The sequence below is a fragment of the Onychomys torridus genome, chromosome 6, assembly GCF_903995425.1.
Source record: "Onychomys torridus chromosome 6, mOncTor1.1, whole genome shotgun sequence".
Classification (NCBI taxonomy): domain Eukaryota; kingdom Metazoa; phylum Chordata; class Mammalia; order Rodentia; family Cricetidae; genus Onychomys; species Onychomys torridus.
Window position 1 is genome coordinate 71,489,760 of NC_050448.1, and position 18,834 is coordinate 71,508,593.

Consider the following 18,834-nt stretch of genomic DNA (forward strand, 5'->3'; position numbering starts at 1 on the left):
TCTCTCTGCAGACAAAGTGGTGATGGCAGAGAGCCCTGAGCCCAGGCAGGGTAGAGTTTTTATCGTAGTGGTTGGGGTTAGGGGTTTTCCAGGGTTCAGGACCCTGACTGGCTGACATTTGTCTAGGGGTATCTATAAAACAAAAATAGGTGTGTGCTAGAGTCAGGGACATCTGGCCACCTCATCTAATGGTTGGAATGTTTGGGATGTCAGGTACTTCCCCTTAGTTGTAGGCCCTCCCGGGGTGGGGTCAAGTTTATGGCTTTTCCTGGGTCTGGGTGTTGCCTGCCCGTCAGCCTGTCACAGTAGCTGCGTCTGGGCCTCTAAGTGTCTACCTGTTTTGGGGCCCCATTTGCATTTTCCCTTGCTACTTCTGTTTTCTATGATTATATTCCAATGAAAAAGGCTGGTACAAGCCATTCATTAAAGAGTCAAAACCCATGGTTTCAAATTAGCCCTCCATGAAAGCACTCTTGCTTCCGTCTTCAACAAACTGTCTTCAATCAACAGGACGCTGGCCTCCCCTCCCCACCTGCCTGCCCCTCCCCTCTTTACCTCTAGTATTTTTTCTTTACCTCCTGAATCCATGGTCTTTTCACGTGTGTGTTCATGTGTGTACATGTGGGTGTGCTCCTGCCCTTGTGTGTGTAGAGGTCAGTGCTGGTTGTAGTTTTTGACTCCTTTCTATCTTTTTTTTATTTTCTCCTTGACTACATCTGCTTATCTGTGACCTTGCAAGGAACAAGGTTTGGTCTCAGTGCATTCCCTAAAGTGTGCTATGGAAATGGGGAGAAAGATCCCTCCTGTGGACAGATATAATTAAAAACACAGAGTACACTTCCAGGCTTGGAGGCGGTGAGCCCGAGGCTTTGCATGGGCATCACACAGACAAGCAGGGGAAGACTTCTGTTCACAGTCTCAGGAAAGGGAAGAAGGGACAAGAGGACAGACTTTAGTGGCAGTGGGGGGTAAAGAGGGCTAGTGTGGAGTCACAGTGCACACCCCAGACCTGTGTTACAAGCTCACACATGAGCTCTCTCTTTACTTATTTTTGTGACAGGGCCTCACTCACTACGTAGCCCAAGCTAGCCTTGAACTCACAGCAATGCTATTATTTCAAAAGCCTCACACCTTTCTATAAGGGAATATTTTAAAATTAGATTTGCCTTCCATTTTGGCCAAGATGAAATACTAGAGCTCAGTCAGGGATAAATAAAAAATTGAACAGACTATGTGGACCAGTGGTATTCAAAATACAGAAGAAAAAGACAATGACCCTTGAGAAAGGCGTGAGTCCCACGTCACCTCTAATAATTGCCAGGATGTGGCAGACTCCTTGAGTTGAGGAAATGAAGCTGGGAACTCATAGAAGCTAGGCTTCAGGACAGGTAACCGGAGAACAGAGAATTTCACAGAGAAACTTCTAGAAATTTGCAGAGCTTCCCGGTCTGCACCAATTCAGGGACATACCACATGGAAGGAGAGTGAACAATCCATGGAGAGCTCAAGGGTGAGAGAAAGTCTGTGGGGTTTTAGATTCTGAAACAGGGTCTCCTGCAGCTCAGGCTAGCCTCAAACTTACGTAGCTGAGACTCCTTGAATTCCTGATTCTTCTGCTTCTGCCTCTTATGAGCCAGTACCCAGATTTTTGTTTTGTTTACTTTCATTAGCATGGAAAGTAGCAGATTTTCTTACTTTTTCTTTCTTTCTTTTTTTTTGGGGGGGGGCGGGTAGGATGGGGGTTTCAAGACAGTTTCTCTGTGTAGCTTTGGAGCCTATCCTGGAACTTGCTCTGTAGACCAGGCTGGACTCGAACTCACAGAGATCCGCCTGCCTCTTTCTCCTGAGTGCTGCTGGGATTAAAGGCATGCGCCACCACCCCCTGGCTTCTTGTTTCATCTTTATGGCATTTCAGAGTTTATATTATTTTTATTTATGTGTATATGATGTATGGTTCTGTAGAGGCCAGATGAGGGTGTCTGTCCCTGGTGCCTTGGGGTTGGAGTTACTGGCTGTTGTGAGCTACCTGGCTTGGGTGCTGGAAACTGAACTCAGGTCCTCCCGAAGGACAGCAATCACTCCTAAGCACTGAATCATCTTTCCAGCCTCTCCTTCTGGCAAAATACACCTCCTGGTTTGGGTTGACTCTAATTGGCCCTCAACTCCTGCCTCCCATCCTGGCCTAAACCCTTCCTGCCCAGTATCCTTTTCACATTTGTTCCATTAACCTCCCTACCACACATCTCCTTAAAGCCTCCCCCAACCCACTCATGGGATCCTTTCTAGTTTCCTGCATCTACACTGCCTCACTCCCATGCAATACACACATAAAAGAATTAGAAGCTAAGACCTGCATATGACACAGAATATTAGTTTTGTAATTACTTATTTGCATGTGTGTTTATGATGGTATACCACACACATGTTTGGAGGTCAGAGGACAACTTATAGGAGTGGGTTCTCTCCTACCGTGTGGGTTCCAGGGGATCAGACTCAAGTTGTCAGCAAATGCCTTAACCTGCTGAGCCATCTGTTCAGCTCTTGTCTGTCTGTCTATCTATCTATCTATCTACCTACCTATCTATCTATCTATCTACCTACCTACCTACCTACCTATCTATCTACCTACCTATCTATATCTATCCATTGATCCATCTACCTATTTTGAAACAGGGCTTCTGTACTGGTTAGTTTTTATTGTCAACTTGACACAAACAAGTTACCTAGGACGACAGAACCTCAGTTAAAAAGTTGCCTAGATCACATTGGTCTTTGGGTATGTCAGTGAACGTTTTCTTGATCTCTGACTGATGTATAAGGGCCAGGCCCACTGTGGGCCCAGGCTATTAAGAAAGCTAGCTGGCCATGAGCCGGGGAGGGAGCCAGCAAACTGCATTATTCCTGGATGGTTACTGCTTCAGTTCCTGCCCTGACTTTGCTCAGTGGTGGACTGTGACCTGGAAGGAGAATCCAAATGAGCCATTTCCTCCCCAGACTAGCTAACAGTGGGCATCCCCCTGTCTCTGCCTCTACACTGCTGTGGTTACAGACATGTCTGTGGGGCCAGGGATCAGAACTCAGGTCCTCATGCTTTCCAGACAATGAGTTTAAGGGCTGTGACATCTCTTCAGACTCTCCATGATCTTTTAAATGAAGACTGAGAGATGTGGCTTTTTTGTTTTGTTTTTTTCCTTTCAAATATTTATATTTTAAGTGTAGGAGTGTTGTGTCTGCATGTATGTCTATGTATCCAGAGTGTACAGTATTCAGGAGGACAGAAGAGGGCATCTGATCCTCTGTAACTAGAATCATATGTAGTTGTGAGCTGCCATGTGGATGCTGGAATTGAGTCTGGGTCCTCTGGAAGAGCAACAATCTCTCTCTCTCTCTCTCTCTCTCTCTGTCTCTCTGTTTCTCTTAATGGGATCTCACAACGTAGCTCTGGCAGTCATGGAACTCACAGAGATCCACCCACCTCTGCCTCCAAATGCTGGGATTCAGGCTCATGCCACACACCCAGCTGCAACAAGTGATCTTAACTGCTGAGCTATCTTCCCAATCTAGGGATTTTTCTTTACAATGCTCATTCTAAACTCTTTTATTTGGGGCTGAAGAGATGTCTCAATGGTTAAGAATGAATACTGAGCCTGTGGTGAGGGTACACTCAGGAGGCAGAGGCAGGTGGATCTCTGTGAGTCTGAGGCCAGCCCAGTTTGCAGTGAGAGAGCCTGACTTAAAAAACAACAAATAAACAAACAAAATAAAATAAAACAAGAATTAGTACTGCTCTGACAGAGAACCCAATCTGACTTCCAGCCATGCTGGGCAGCTCACAACTGCCTATAATTCCAACTCCAAAGGGATTGAATGCCTCTAGCCTCTGAGGGTACTCACCTTCTCTCTCACACACATAATTAAAAAAACCAAGCTGGAGCCTGCAAATATCTCAGGTTGGAAGCACACTTGTTGCCGGGTCTGTGATGGAATACACACACACACACACACACACACACACACACACACACACACACACGAATAAATGTAAAAAAGTAAAAAATTCTACCTGTTAAAATCTTTCGGGGGTTGGGGATTTAGCTCAATGGTAGAGCACTTGCCTAGCAAGCACAAGGCCAGGAGTTCGATCCTCAGCTCCAAAAAAATAAAAATAAAAAATAAAAAAAAAATCTTTCCTATATTTGACCCACATGGTCCCATGTAATCACCATTCTCTGTTTCAGGTGCACATAGGGATAAAGAAAAAAAAAATCTGAATTTAAAAAAATGATACACACATCCTAAAGTAGTTTTCAATATATAAGTGACCCTTAGGTCCACAGTGAGAGAAATCTGGTTCTTGAAAGAAGGAAGGGACATTCGGTTTCTGTTCTAGGACAGAAAGATTTGATCTCTCAGCCACCTGACCGCCCCCACTAGCCTGGCTACTCACTACATGAGAATGAGTTCCTCCAAAATCTGGAACCTTGGCCTGGTGGCCCTCAAGCAGATCCCCTCTGTTCTCCCTCAGCCCACCCCCATGCTGGGTTAAACTGGGTCAGACTGCAGGGGGTTGGCAGCAGTGGAGTCTGGCAAAGAGACACTGCTGTGGAAAATTGGGGCTACACATGGTCCAGAGCTCAGCTGACGCGGAAATGCAGCAGAGATAAACGTGGGTCAGATCCTACAGAAGGCACAGGTCAGCCTTGAGATTCATGTGGACGGGAAGGGGTCAAGGAGGGCACAGAAAGGGTTCAGTCATTCTTGAGAGGAACACAATCTTTGCCCCTATCTCTCAGTTACCAGGGATGATCAATTCCTTATGTTTGGAGATTTGGGAAAACTAAGAAACTGCAGAGAGGAAGGTCTAGAGAGGGAGAGTTCACTTGGTTAAGTTCCAGTGTGTCAGGAAGCAGCTTAGGTTATGAAAACCAGGCCTTTGGCTCCCTGGAGGGAGCTGATCCCAGGATGCAGCTGGGAGGGAGGGGTCAGGATACAATAATGGAGGAGAACCTTCCCCGGTTCCTGCCTCTCTCACAACATCTCCTCCATACAGTCCTTTAAACGGTCACTGCAAAGGTAAATAGTGACTTTTCCTGGGTTTCACGCCCCCACCCAGAAGCTGCTCTAACCCTGCTGCTTCACCCCCCTCATTTTCCAGGTTTTAGATCCTAGGATATATGTATACAGGTGAGAGTGGGCAGAGCTTGGTGGATGATGGTACTATTCATACTATGTTTTAAATTTTATGTGTATGTGTTTGTCCACACCTGTGCAGGTAGGTGCCCAGGGAGGTCAGAAGAGGGTGTTGGGTCCCTAGAGCTGAAGCTGTGGGTGCTGGGAACTGAACTCTGGTCCCCTGCAAGAACAGTAAGTGCTATTATCCAATGAGCCATCTGTCTAGCCCCCAACACTATGTCTTTGAAAGGTCCTAGTGGGCAATATTAATTTATTAAACACATATTTAAGACGTCTACTGTGTGCCAGCCACTGGGATAGAATATTAAGAGCAGCACAGATTAAAACAAAACAAGGGGCTGGAGAGATGGCTCAGAGGTTAAGAGCACTAACTGCTCTTCCAGAGGTCCTGAGTTCAATTCCCAGCACCCACATGGTGGCTCACAACCATCTGTAATGAGATCTGGTGCCCTCTTCTGTGTACATAATAAATAAATCTAAAAAACAAAATTTAAAAAACAAAACAAAACAAACAGCAGCAGCAGCAGCAGCAGCTCTGGGGACTATAATCAGGGCCTTAGGAAATTAGGAGTTCAGAGTAGCCTTGAAGCTCTTCCGCCCCACCCCCCACCCCATTTTAGGCAGGTCCTCCACCACCAAGCTGAATCCTCAGCCTGGGTTCTTATCAACAGAGCTTGCAAAGAGGATGAAATCGATGTGCCCTGGTTCTCTGTTAACACTGGGAGATGCTATCTCATCTTCACACTGGACTGAACCCAGGGTTCCAGGCACATGCTCTTCCACTAGGCTAAACCTCCAACCCCAGTCTTAATGTACCTTTTATTATTTTCATTTAAACATTTATTACATTTGTATTTATCTTGCATGCCCTGGCATGTGTGGCGGTTAGAGGATGGTTTTGAAGGCTAGTCCTGTCTTTTACCATGTGGAGAGTGGGTTCAGGTCAGCTGGCACCTTTACTGACTGTTTTCAGACAGGGTTTCACGTAGTTCAGATTAGCCTTGAACTACATGAACCTCCTCCTGCCCCACGCCGCCTCCTGGCTCCTGGAACTAGCTCTGTAGACCAGGCTTGCCTGGCCTCTACCTGCCTTTGCTTCCTGAGAACTCAGGAGGTTGGTGTTGAGCTCACAGAGATCTGCCTGCCTCTGCCTTTGGGAAACTAGTATTGAAGGTCCTCCACCACACCTGGCTTGGCCTTCAACTCTTGATCTTCATCTCCCAAGTGCTCAAATTATTATTATTATTATTATTATTATTATTATTATTATTATTATAGACAGGGTCTCACTATGTAGCCCAGGCTGTCCTTCAATTCTCAGCAATCCGCCTGCCTCTGCCTCCCAAGAGCTAGGATTAAAGTCGTGCGCCACCATACCAAGCTGATTTTTATTTTATTTTAGTTTTGAGACTGGGTCTTGTCATATAGTCTTGGCTGGAGTGGAACTCACCATGCAGACCAACCTGGTCTTAAATTTGAGTTGATTTGCCTGCCTTCGGCATGCTAGGATTACAGTCGGGAAACATGTCCAACCTTCTTCTTCTTCTTCTTCTTTTTTTTTTTTTTTCTCTCTGTAGCTTTGTACCTTTCCTGGAACTCACAGAGATCTGCCTGCCTCTGCCTGGGATTAAAGGCTGTGCCACCACCACCCGGCTCAACTTTCAAATGAACACTTTTTAGGAAGATCTTCCTTCCTTCCTTCCTTCCTTCCTTCCTTCCTTCCTTCCTTTTTTTTCCTTCAAATATAATTTATTTATTTTATTTGCATTTGTGTTTTGCTGCATGTATATAGACTGTATGAGGGTGCCAGATCTTGGAGTTACAGTTGTGAGCTGCCATGTGGGTACTGGAACTTGAACTCAGGTCCGATGGAAGAGCAATCAGTGCCCTTAACCACTGAACCACCTCTCCAGCCCCAGGAAGTCTTCTTTTGTTGTATCACTAACAATTAAGATGAGGCTTATGCTGGGCGGTGGTGGCACACGCCCCTAATCCCAGCACTCGGGAGGCAGAGCCAGGCAGATCTCTGTGAGTTCCAGGCCAGCCTGGTCTACAGAGCAAGATCCAGGACAGACACCAAAACTGTCTCAAAAAGCAAGAACAAACAAACAAAACAAAACAAAAAAAGGATGAGGCTTACTTTCTGTATACTTTTATGGCTTTGTTGAGGTATAATTGACATACATACATTTTAAGTATTGGCAATTTTTTCTACTGTCCAAAACAAAAATTTCTGTTCTTATAAAAAACCATAATGACTTTATTATGGAAAATAAATATTTTAAACATTTTCCTATCATCGCTCCTTAGAATGTATCAAATTAGTATATCTTTGGATTGTATTGTTAGAAAGTTTGGTTTTAAAACAATGCTCTTTGAGTTTCTAACTTGGGTTTCATTAAAACAAACAGCGCTTTATTAAAGGTGTGTGCCACAACACACATCTGCTTTCATCTTTAATAAATGGTGAAGTTATATGGATACCAAAGAATTAGAAATTTCTTTATGGCTGGACAGTGGTGGAGCATGCCTTTAATACCAGCACTCAGGAAGCAGAGGCAGGTGGATTTCTGTGAGTTGGAGGCCAGCCTGGTCTATAGAGTGAGATCCAGGACAGCCAGGGATACACAGTGAAACCCTGTCTAAGGAAAAAAAAAAAAAAAAAAGGAAACTTCTCTGTGGTTTATTGGCAGTGAATGCTTGATTTATATACTTACTTTTCTATACCTATTTACTTGAGGTCTGGGGTCACCAAAAAAGTCTTGAACAAAAAGGGATATCAAGTCTAAGAAGAAACAGGAATAGGGGTCAGCGATGAGCTTCGGTGGCCGCGCCGGTAGCTCAGTGGCACAGCCCTTGCCCAGCCTGTACAAGGAAGGTCCGGGTCACCCCCAGAACAGACAAAAAGCATCAGGGCCTGACTGATTAAGACTCAGAGGCCAGAGGCAGCAGATGGGACTTAGGGCCAAATACTTAGTCTGGGTTCTGCTTGAGGGGCTCATCATTTCAGGCACCAAGGACCACTCCTCTCCCATCCCCAGTGTGAGGGTGGTCATTTCCCTAGGAACAAAATGACTCCAGGAAGCAGTCAAGTGCGTGTACCAGGTACCTAGGAATATTGTTAGCACCATATGGCTTGCAGCTTGGGTTGGTGCTCATGGAAAAGGATTACACCAAAGCCTTAGGCTAAATGGGATTATTCCTACTATTTATTAAAGCCTTTTATTTTCTGTGTGCTCACTGTTTGTGTAACAACTTGCCTCTGAGGTAGACTGAGCTTTTGAAAGGTTTTAAGTCCTCAGCACCTAACAATCCCTCATTAGCACTTTAATACTTACCTTCCCTTGTCAACTACTTACTGGACAAATGACATTATCCCTTAGGCCCCAAACAACTACAAAAGAAGGTTTTACAAAAACTAGTATAAGGCACCTTCATGGATATAGAAATGAATTACTCAAGTCTGCGAGTGAGTGGCCAGCTTGGTTGAGACCCGGCCCACTGGGGGCGGGGGCAAAGTTTTGGAGGAGGGAGTAGGCATTTCAAAGAGGGGCAGATGCGTCTCCTCTATCTGTGCACCTCTCCTGTGTTCGTTTGAACGGCACCAAAACTGTGAGATCCCTAGTTACTGTAAGCATATTTGGAGGTCGGGTGATAGAGGGCCAACTACAGGGTTTGGATTGTTCATTTTCCATTTGTAGCCCAGGCTTTCCCCTAGGCAGATGGCGATCTCATCCTAGAACCTCTTTAAACAACCAGATTCCTGGTGCACACACTCCCGCCATGGATCAGAGTTACTGAGCCGTCGAACGCCGAGAACCTCTTCTCTCCTAAGCGCTCCCAGGAGTTAATATCTCCCGCCGGCTCCTGGGCTCCGCCCCTCTCCCCTCTCCTCGGTCCTGGCCGGCTTATCCTGGAGGGGGCGGCCTCAGCAGCAACGCTAGCCCGGGCGGAGCTCTGGCCCGGGCGGAGCTGAAGCTGCGGCGTCCAGCTGCTGGACCCAGCTCCGGCTGTGCAGCCTGCGGGAGCCCCGCGAGCCCCGTGCGCCCTGGGGCCCACCCCCGCAACTCTGCAGGTAAGTCTTGCTTTCCGCACCCAACTTCGCTGCTGTCCAGCCAGGAGTGGTGCGGCGCTGAGCAGGAGCTACGCTGGTCGTTGGCGTGTGTTCGGGGGAGGAGGTGAAGGAAGGATCGAGGACAGCCGTCTCCTACAGTTCACAAGTCCCCAACTTCCCCAAAACGGGCCAAGCGCGTCGCTCGGGGAGTCGGCACAACTCTGGGACTTCGCTGGCTAAACTTGCAGCTCCGGGGTGGGGGGGACGGGGACGGGACCGGGGTGTGTGTTGGGGAGGGGGGGGACGATGACACGGGCTCCATCTCCGCCGCCCCTCCCCCCTTCCTCGGAGCTCGGGCAGTTCCGGATACTTTTCCCTCCCTCTCTCCAGGATCCTTGGCCCCCTAAAAGCCCATCCCTTCGGGCCCGCCTCCTCTCCGTTTACCCGCAGGGCCCCGCGATCCCGGTGCCGCGCACTCCCCGCGGGGCCCCCGCGTCGCCCGCCCGTCCGCCCGCCCGTCCGCCCGCCGGCCGGGACACTTGCCGGGGCGGCGGGGCTGCGGAAGAAGGGGCGAGGCCGGCGGCCGTCCGAAGCCCGGCGGGCGGGGCCGGGAAGGGGAGGTGTAGGGGGCCGGACGGGGCGGAGCAGGCGGCCTTTGCGGCCGGCGCTGGGGCGGAGAGTTTGCGCCGGTCCCTGGGCCTGAGCTCCGGCTCGGGCTGGGGCGCCTGCGATGTCTCAAGATGGCGGAGCTGGGCGAGTTAAAGGTACCGGCCCCCTCCCCCAGCCCGGCGGGACTCGCTCGGCTGCGCGCCGGGGCGGGGAGGCGACCGGGCTGGGCGCCGCGGGCTGGGGTGGGCGCGGGCGACGTGTCAGGGACGGGCTGCAGGGATGCGCGGGCAGCGGCCGCGGGAAGAAGGGGCTGCGGCGGCGGCACCCCGGGGGCGGGGCCGCGGGGCAGATGCAGGGGTGGGGCGCAGGGAAGTGGGGGGGGGGAGAGAATTGTCGCCGCGGGGAGCCGAGGCACAGGGGGCGGGGACGCGGAGCCGCTTTTTCAGTAGTAGGTGGCTGCAGGGTAGTGTCAGGCGAGAGAAGGCTGCGCCGGAGGCGTAGGGGCGAGTCCATCCAGGCCGGGAGATACGGCAGTAAGTGGGGAGACGTAGGGATGGGATCCGAGGGCCCGAGGCTGGCAGGCTCCCGGGGACGTGCAGCCTGGGATGGAGGCTTTGGGGCTGCTGCTGGCATCTGAGCCTTGGGAAGTACCAGTTGGCAGCAGAGGCGTAGGGGGCGGGGCTGTGTGGGAGTGTACCTTCAGGGATGGATGGGGCCGGAGCGTCCTGATGGCTGAGGGGGAAGGAACTGTCTTAAGGAGGCGCTGTCGTTGGAGAGGTGGAGGAGCCTGAGCCGTAGGATCGGAAAATAAGTTCTAAAGCCAATGGAGAAATAAAAACAAGTAGGAGGAGCTAAGGGTGGAAAGGTGGGTGGGAGGAGGTTTTCATCCCATTCCTGAAAAGGAGTCCAAGAGGAAAAGAAGTTGGAGAGCTAATGGCCTGCCTCGTGACTAGGTCTTCTAGACATTCACAGAAGGGAGCCCCACAAGGGACAGAGATCTTGCCCCTCTCCCCCCAGTCTTCAGGAAACCACTTCTGAGGGCGCCCCTCAGAACCTTAGACCTTCATCCCCCCTCCCCCCAATCTCTGGCTTTTCTCCATCCTGGTCCATCCTGGTCCTGGACAGGCTTGAGTTCTAGCCCCCTGGGTCATCACTCTTTAGGAGCTTATTTTGAGCTGGGCGGTGCTGGCACATGTTCTAGGGAGGCAGAGGCAGAAGGATCTCTGTGAGTTCAAGCCAGCTTGGTCTACAGAGTGAGTTCCAGGACAGCCAGAGGGCTACACAGAGAAAGCTGTCTTGAAAAAACCAAAACAACCAACCAAACAAAAAAGCTTGCTTCTGTGCCCTGGTCCATGGATACCAGTCTCGTTCTCCTGGGGTCTCTGTTGAGAACTTTGCCCTGGTTTCCACCCCTGTGGGAGAGAAAAGATATTAGTTCCTGACCGATGGAGTAAGTCAGGCCAATTACCTAGGCTTTGGTAGCTTCCTCCTAGTAAAACAAGATTAAAGGAGTGTGGATATGTAAATAATGGGCGGTGCACAGTGGAGCACGCCTTTAATCCTAGCACTCACTGGGGAGGCAGAGCCAGGCGGATCTCTGTAAATTCAAGGCAGCCTGGTCTACAGAGCATGATCTAGGACAGGCATGAAACTACACAGAGAAACCCTGTCTCAAAAAACCAAAAAAAAAAAAAAAAAAAAAAAGGTGTGTGTGTGTGTGTGATGATGATGATGATGATGATGATGATGATGATATGATGGAGTGTTGAACTCTGACCTAAAGTCCCTGACCATAAAAGCTTCAGTTCAGAGACACGGGGAGAATAGAGCTGGATTGAGGTAGTTGGGAGGCGTGGGCTGTGGGGCTCTAGCCACCTGGCCTCTTTCTTCCTCATGAGGCTGCCTGGCCTGAATCCTCTTTCTCCTGGTGTCCAATCCTTTTCCCAGGAGGCTAGGGACACCCTGAGAGTCTGAGCCCTGGAGAGACTATAATCAGCTTAAGGGAATGTCTGGATTAGGGGTAGGGATGGGACTAGGTGGTCCCTGTGGGTTCAGCTAGTCAGGTCGGCTACTCGGAGGCAGTGCCCCCGTTTTAGAGTGTTTTTCAACACCGGGATGTGGAGGGGGGGTGGTGGATGGAGGGGAGAGGCCCTGCCCTCCAGGATCTCAGCTTCCATGTCGTCTGCAGGACAGGCCTTTGTGATGTGGGATGCTTTCTGTGCCCCTCTCCCCAGCACATGGTGATGAGTTTCCGAGTGTCTGAGCTCCAGGTGCTCCTTGGCTTCGCTGGCCGGAACAAGAGTGGACGGAAGCACGAGCTCCTGGCCAAGGCCCTGCACCTCCTCAAGTCCAGCTGTGCCCCCAGCGTCCAGATGAAGATCAAAGAACTGTACCGCAGGCGCTTTCCCAGGAAGGCCCTGGGCCCCTCTGAGCTTTCCCTGCTCTCCTTACCCCCTGGCCCCTCTCCTGTAGGCTCCCCAGGCCCCCTCCCTCCCCTCCCTCCCTCCCTTCTTGCCCCTGGCGCCTTGCTGGGCCCTAAGCGTGAGGTGGACATGCACCCTCCTCTGCCCCAGCCTGTGCACCCCGATGTCACCATGAAGTCACTGCCTTTCTATGAAGTCTATGGGGAGCTCATCCGGCCCACCACCCTCGGTATGGCTGACTGTGGCCCCTCGGAATCTCTTCCTGCACACTCGGGTTCAGGCTGTTAGATTTTAGTCTGGCAGGATCCGAAGTCTGGGATGGGAGCGTGGCTTCTGAGGAGGCTTGGGCTCGGGAATGACTGTCTTTGTGTCCTCAGCATCCACCTCCAGCCAGAGGTTTGAGGAGGCGCACTTTACCTTTGCACTCACCCCTCAGCAGGTGCAGCAGATTCTCACATCCAGGTACCCCCCCCCCCCCTTTGGGACTTTCCTCTCTGTTCTGCTTTGTCTCTCCTCCTTTCCCGGTCTTCTGTCTGTGCCATGCCCCTCCCCGCCACCTGAACTGACATTTCCCTTTCTTGTTACAGGGAGGTTCTGCCAGGAGCCAAGTGCGATTATACCATACAGGTGCAGCTAAGGTGAGTTGCTTCTTAACAAGGGTGGGTGCTACCAGGGTAGAACATACCCTCTTCCTGTCCTGCCCGGTCCACTCTGGCCCTGGGACTCTTCGGGATGCTGGGGGCTACAGACATCTCTGACTGATTTGTTTTCTAGCGTTCCCTGCTTCAATGCGGGACTCTCCTCAGAAAACTGCCACTTACCGGTTCACCCTGTCCTTCTTCACCAGGTTCTGTCTCTGTGAGACTAGCTGCCCCCAGGAGGACTATTTCCCCCCTAACCTCTTTGTCAAGGTTAATGGGAAACTCTGCCCCCTGCCGGTAGGTAGAGATTCTTCCCTTTTGGCAACACATAAATACTAAGTATAAAAACCTCTTATGAAAAGATATGCTGAGCACAGTGTCTGCCATGTAGCAGTTGCTCAGTTTATTGGCAGAATCAGTATAATATAGAGAGTATTAAAATAGAGCTGGGTCTGGAGAGATGGCTCAGAGGTTAAGAGCATCGACTGCTCTTCCAATCCAAAGGTCCTGAGTTCAATCCTCAGCAACCACATGGTGGCTCACAACCATCTGTAATGGGATCTGGTGCCCTCTCCTGGCCTTTAGACATACATGCAGGCGGAACATTGTATATGTAATAAATAAAGCAATCTGTAAAACAGGGCTGACTTCGGCCATGCTTCTGTGGCAGGTCACACAAACTGTGTCTGATAAGTGTGTGTGTGTGGGGGGGGGCTCAAAGTTGGGTGAGTAGAAAAGTGGGGTGGTTCTGGGAAGAATTGAGGATGGGGGTGAATAGGATCAAAACACACGGTATGAAATTCTCAAAAAATTAGTAAAAGAATGAGTCAAATAAAATAGGGCTGAATAATTTTCATCAGAACCCAGAGGAGGGACATTCCTTTAATACAAAGGTTTAGAAAAGACTTCTAAGAGGTTGTGATGTCAGATGAAAGGAAGATGAGAAATGTCTGTTGTTCCCTGGGACTCAGTGACTGGTTCCTGGGTTAATAAATAGGCCCCCCACTCCCCCCAGAAGTGAACCTCCCACGCGGCCTGTGTAGGGCCCTTGTTTTGCATTACCAAGTGGATCCCTACTCCTTTGCCCGTGAGTGAGCTGGCCTCCCTCCAGAGAGTAATCTGAGACAGGATTGCTGTTGTTAGAGTGGAACCCCTTCCCAGTGCTCTGACTCCACTTACAAATCTCTCCCTTCCTCAGGGTTACCTCCCCCCCACCAAGAACGGAGCTGAGCCCAAGAGGCCCAGCCGTCCCATCAACATCACATCCCTGGCTCGGCTCTCAGCCACCGTTCCCAACACCATTGTGGTCAATTGGTCGTCTGAGTTTGGACGGGTGAGCATAGCCGGAAGGCTACAGGGGAGTCGTCTAGTTTGGGGTTGGGAATTCATCTTGCTCTTTATGGGCCTCTCTGGTCTTTGTGAGACAAAGTATGTGGGGAAGGGGGAGGTAGGAAGCAGAGCTAATCCTCCCTCCCTCTCCCCTCCCCAAGTAGAATTACTCCTTGTCTGTCTACCTGGTGAGGCAGTTGACTGCAGGGACCCTTCTCCAAAAACTCAGAGCGAAGGGTATCCGGAATCCAGACCATTCCCGGGCACTGAGTGAGTAGCAGCCTTTTCCTCCTCCCACCTTGGGCTCAGGGGTTCCTGCTGCTCTCCAGGCTTTATCACCAACTTTGTTCCATGGTCTCCAGCCCACGCCAACCCCTGTGCTTCTCCTCAGTCTCTGTGGTTGAGGATTAGAGCCTCGAGCAATGGCAATAGCCTTGCATTCCCAATCATACAACAGTTCTGTATCTCCAAGACCCTAGTTCCACCCCTCCTGAGTTCTGAGTTCCCTGTCCTGAAAAGCCCTGCACTTCATTCAACCTAACCCTCACACGATACTTCCCTTCGGTCGAGGTCGTCCCTAACGTAGCCCACATTTCACCCTCAAGTGTGTAAACATCTTCAGGGATGGAGAAATCTCTTTTCCGCATCCCACCGTCTTGATCCAGATCCACTCCTGTGACTTGCCATGGCCCCAGAGACTCTGCTCAGCTGCCTCCAGGCTGCTTCCAGCCTCGCTGAGCCCATGGCTCTCACATCACTCTTGTTTCAGTCAAGGAGAAACTGACCGCTGATCCTGACAGTGAGGTGGCCACTACAAGTCTCCGGGTGTCACTCATGTGCCCGGTGGGTACACAGGGCCAAAGGACATGGGAGGAGGGTCGGGTTAAAGTCTGAAGACAATTCCTAAGGATACGAGAGCAAAGCTTTCTAGAATGAATGTTCTCTCATCAGCTGGGGAAGATGCGCCTGACCGTCCCATGCCGCGCCCTAACCTGTGCCCACCTGCAGAGTTTCGATGCTGCCCTTTATCTCCAGATGAATGAGAAGAAGCCAACATGGACGTGTCCAGTGTGTGATAAGAAGGCTCCCTATGAATCTCTTGTTATTGATGGGTAGGGCTTTGCTGCTTCCCTCTGTCACCTAGATGCCCTCCTCCACTTTAGGGCTTACTCCTCCTGGATCTTGGCTCTCGCTCTCTGCATCTCCTTAGTCATCCACAGTGTGTGACACTGGGGACTTAGAATAGATGACACTGTGCTCCGCATTTTGCATGAATTATCTCCCTGAGGCCTGATAATAGCCCCACAACATATGTGCCATCGTTACAGGTGAGGAGAGGTACAGAGCCATACATTGAATTGTTCCCAAGGGACTGCCGATGACAACCGTGGGGACTTCCCACAGCACCCGGCAATCACATACATACCTTTTCATTTTTACTATTACAAATGGCATTTATTAGATTGGCACAATAAGGGTTTTTTTTTTTTTTTCTGTTTTTTTTTTTTTCCCCCGCCCCCAAGGTTTGGTTTTTTGAGGTCCCGGGTATTCTTCCATAGCTAGTCTTCCACCAATCCCCAACAGGTGAATACTTTTTTTGGTCCTAAGTCATCTTAGTCTCCTTCCACAGCTTCCGTTAGGGCTCTCACGTTGTCTTTTGAGAAGGTTTCAGCCTGCACCTAAAATTTGTGAAGTTTGCTGGGTCTGGAGGCACACACCTTTAATCCCAGCACTCACTCTGGAGGCAGAGGCAGGCGGATCTGAGTTTGAGGCCAGCCTGATCTACAAAGTGAGTTCCAGGACAGCCAGGGCTACACAGAGAAACCCTGTCTCTAACAAACAAACAAAACCCCCAAGTTGTGAAGCTCTTTTACATACTCCCCCAGTGCTAGGGATCAAACTCGGGACCGGCATGCTAAGCAAGTGCTCTGTTATTGAGCTACAGTCCCAGCCTGTGCTTTATTTCTATGCCAGCAACAACCCAGAGAGGTCCAGTAGGGTGCATATAGAGATGAGGAGACTAAGGCACAGGAAGTGTGTTTCAGCCACCTCCCAGCCTCATGAGCCCCATGTCCTCTCCTAGTTTATTCATGGAAATTCTTAACTCCTGCTCGGATTGTGATGAGATCCAGTTCATGGAGGATGGATCCTGGTGTCCGATGAAACCTAAGAAGGAGGCATCTGAGGTTTGCCCCCCGCCAGGGTATGGGCTGGATGGTGAGTGACCCCCTGCTCCCCAATTGAGCTAAATCATGGATGGTCCTTTTTCTGAGACACAGTCTTCTTAACCAACAACAGGCCTCCAGTATAGCTCAGTCCAAGAGGGAAATCCATCAGAGAATAAGAAGAAGGTTGAAGTTATTGACTTGACAATCGAAAGCTCATCAGATGAGGAAGATCTGCCCCCACCCAAAAAGCACTGCCCTGTCACCTCGGCTGCCATCCCAGCCCTTCCTGGAGGCAAAGGGTAGGTATGAGAAAAGGCTGCATCCGTAGCAGAAGGGACGGGATAGCAGACCTGCTTTCTGATCACAGGCGGGCTTTGGGACCTTGGGCAGCTATACTTGGCCATTTTCCCCAGCTTCTTCTCTCTATTCAGAGTCCTGACATCTGGTCACCAGCCATCTTCGGTGCTGCGGAGCCCTGCAATGGGCACACTGGGCAGTGATTTCCTGTCCAGTCTCCCACTACATGAGTACCCACCTGCCTTCCCACTGGGGGCTGACATCCAAGGTATAACACTGATCCTAAGTGGGTGGATGGGGGTCCTGCCCTGACATACCCTCTCTAGACCTGTTCCTTTGCAGAGCCCCGGGGACAGGGGGATTATTTTCTTGTGGTGAAGGGGTCAGAAGGGGGTTGATTTTGATTTTTCTTTTCCTACCAGGTTTAGATTTATTTTCTTTCCTTCAGACTGAGAGTCAGGTAAGTGGTCGTTCCTAGCAAGATCTAAGATCTCGGAAGAGTCCTTTCTAGACTCTAATGGCACTGTCTTTCCCTTCCAATTTCCCTAGGGATTTCAAATGCTTTTCTGTGAGAGGGGAGTGTAGCAGCTTATCTCCCTGTCCCCACTGGCACCTCGTGTTCACACCTAAGCCTCCCCAGCTCCTTTCATGTAGTTCTCTCTCTGTGCACCCGCCCCCACATGTACTTAGAGCCTTCACCTAGAACTAGGCATCTGGAAGGCCTGTCTCAAGGCAGGGCATAGGGGAAGGGTCTGGGGAAGAAGGGCAGAGCTGGACAGGTCCCCTGCTTTTCTTGGTCAAGAATGCCTTGAGATCCACAGGGTGGTACCCCACAAAGCAGTTTCAAGATGAATGTTGGGAGGTGGCGAGTCGAGATAAAGCCTGAAGCTGTGTCCTTCATCCCCAGCACTATGGTCCTTCTGTCATCACGTCGCTCGATGAACAGGACACCCTTGGCCACTTCTTCCAGTACCGGGGAACCCCTTCCCACTTCCTGGGCCCGCTGGCCCCCACATTGGGAAGTTCTCACCGCAGCTCCACTCCAGCACCCGCTCCTGGCCGCGTCAGCAGTATCGTGGCTCCTGGGAGTTCCTTGAGGGAAGGGCACGGAGGAACCCTGCCTTCCGGCCCCTCTTTGACGGGCTGTCGGTCAGATGTCATTTCCTTGGATTGAGTTACTTGGATTATGAAACTTTCATTGGCCCCCAGCACTGAGCAGATGTGCTGTGGGTTCCCAACCCCTGGGTACCCTGATCCCTCAGGGGTCTTTGGCCAGAGGCCAGACCAGGCCTTCATGGATACCTGCTTTTGGCCTTATCTCTGCCTAACAAGGCTGGTACTCAAAGGGTTAACATTTAACCTGTTTTAAAGGGTGTTGGGGTCTGTCTTTGGAAGTGTTCTTCGATGGTGGCACATTCCTTGGGGTATCGTGACCTAGGCAGTGGGAGGCAGATGGAGGGTTAGGGCTGAGGGTATAGGAGGGTCCTCAGCCTTTCCCAGATGTACAGCCTCTTGGGGAAAAGGCATGCTCCTGGCCCTCAAGATGACTTCCCTGCCCAAACCCAAATGTCTGGCCTTTTCATGTCCATTCCGTTCTCCTTGGCCACACAGAGATGGACAGAGTCCTATTTTGGGTTGCATATTTCCTTTTTGTACATAACTAAGAAACCCCCAAATTATCCAAAGATGACTTCCCCTGCCTTTTCCTTCCCAGTCTGACATGAGGAGGAAACAAGGTCTTAGTCCTGATTCCCAGGGGCTCGGGAGCAGGGCGTGGCCTGCCTACTGCCTGGTCTCTCTATTTATATATTTAAGTTCATAATGTTTCTTATGCTAAACAACCAAGGGCCTACGCTTCTAGTGACCTGTGGCCAGGCCTAGATCATTCTGCACCTTTTGTGGGACGTGGGGGCTACGCGTTCTCCTTCCCAGTACTCAGGCCCGTTTAGGGCCAAGGCCCTATGCTGTGATGTTACTGTTTATCCTCAGAGTTGTAGCAGGGTCCTCACCTACAATAAAGGTTGTGAATGTTCTGTGAGCGTCATGGAGAAGGAAGTTTTGTACCTCACTTTCCAGACCCCAGGTTTGTGGGGCAGAGGGTCCATGTTTCATTTTTTTAC

The 18,834-nt window shown here is 50.4% G+C and overlaps 1 protein-coding gene across 3 annotated transcripts; it reads left to right on the forward strand.

Moving 5' to 3' along the window:
* Nucleotides 1-9,123: 9,123 nt before the first annotated feature.
* Nucleotides 9,124-18,752, forward strand: Pias3 (protein inhibitor of activated STAT 3). Of its 3 annotated transcripts, none has more exons than XM_036190421.1 (14): nucleotides 9,124-9,268; nucleotides 12,091-12,508; nucleotides 12,657-12,741; nucleotides 12,867-12,917; nucleotides 13,127-13,217; nucleotides 14,119-14,253; nucleotides 14,414-14,519; nucleotides 15,019-15,092; nucleotides 15,201-15,361; nucleotides 16,333-16,466; nucleotides 16,548-16,716; nucleotides 16,849-16,982; nucleotides 17,137-17,174; nucleotides 17,622-18,752. In XM_036190421.1, exons 2-14 carry the CDS (start codon nucleotides 12,094-12,096, stop codon nucleotides 17,886-17,888), a joined length of 1,860 nt encoding a protein of 619 aa, XP_036046314.1. In that variant the 5' UTR covers nucleotides 9,124-9,268; nucleotides 12,091-12,093; the 3' UTR covers nucleotides 17,889-18,752. The 3 variants fall into 3 exon arrangements, with proteins under 3 accessions (XP_036046314.1, XP_036046313.1, XP_036046316.1); XM_036190420.1 differs by lacking the exon at nucleotides 9,124-9,268 and adding an exon at nucleotides 9,562-10,011; XM_036190423.1 differs by lacking the exon at nucleotides 9,124-9,268 and adding an exon at nucleotides 10,282-10,389.
* The last annotated feature ends 82 nt before the right edge of the window (nucleotides 18,753-18,834 follow it).

What these genes read in the sequence shown, in the direction of transcription:
- Pias3 (XM_036190420.1), top strand. Translation starts at nt 9,988, where the DNA reads ATGGCGGAGCTGGGCGAGTTAAAG. An exon ending in GGAAACTCTGCCCCCTGCCG is followed by an intron (nt 13,218 to 14,118) that starts GTAGGTAGAGAT and finishes TCCCTTCCTCAG; the next exon opens with GGTTACCTCCCCCCCACCAA. An exon ending in AGACCATTCCCGGGCACTGA is followed by an intron (nt 14,520 to 15,018) that starts GTGAGTAGCAGC and finishes CTCTTGTTTCAG; the next exon opens with TCAAGGAGAAACTGACCGCT.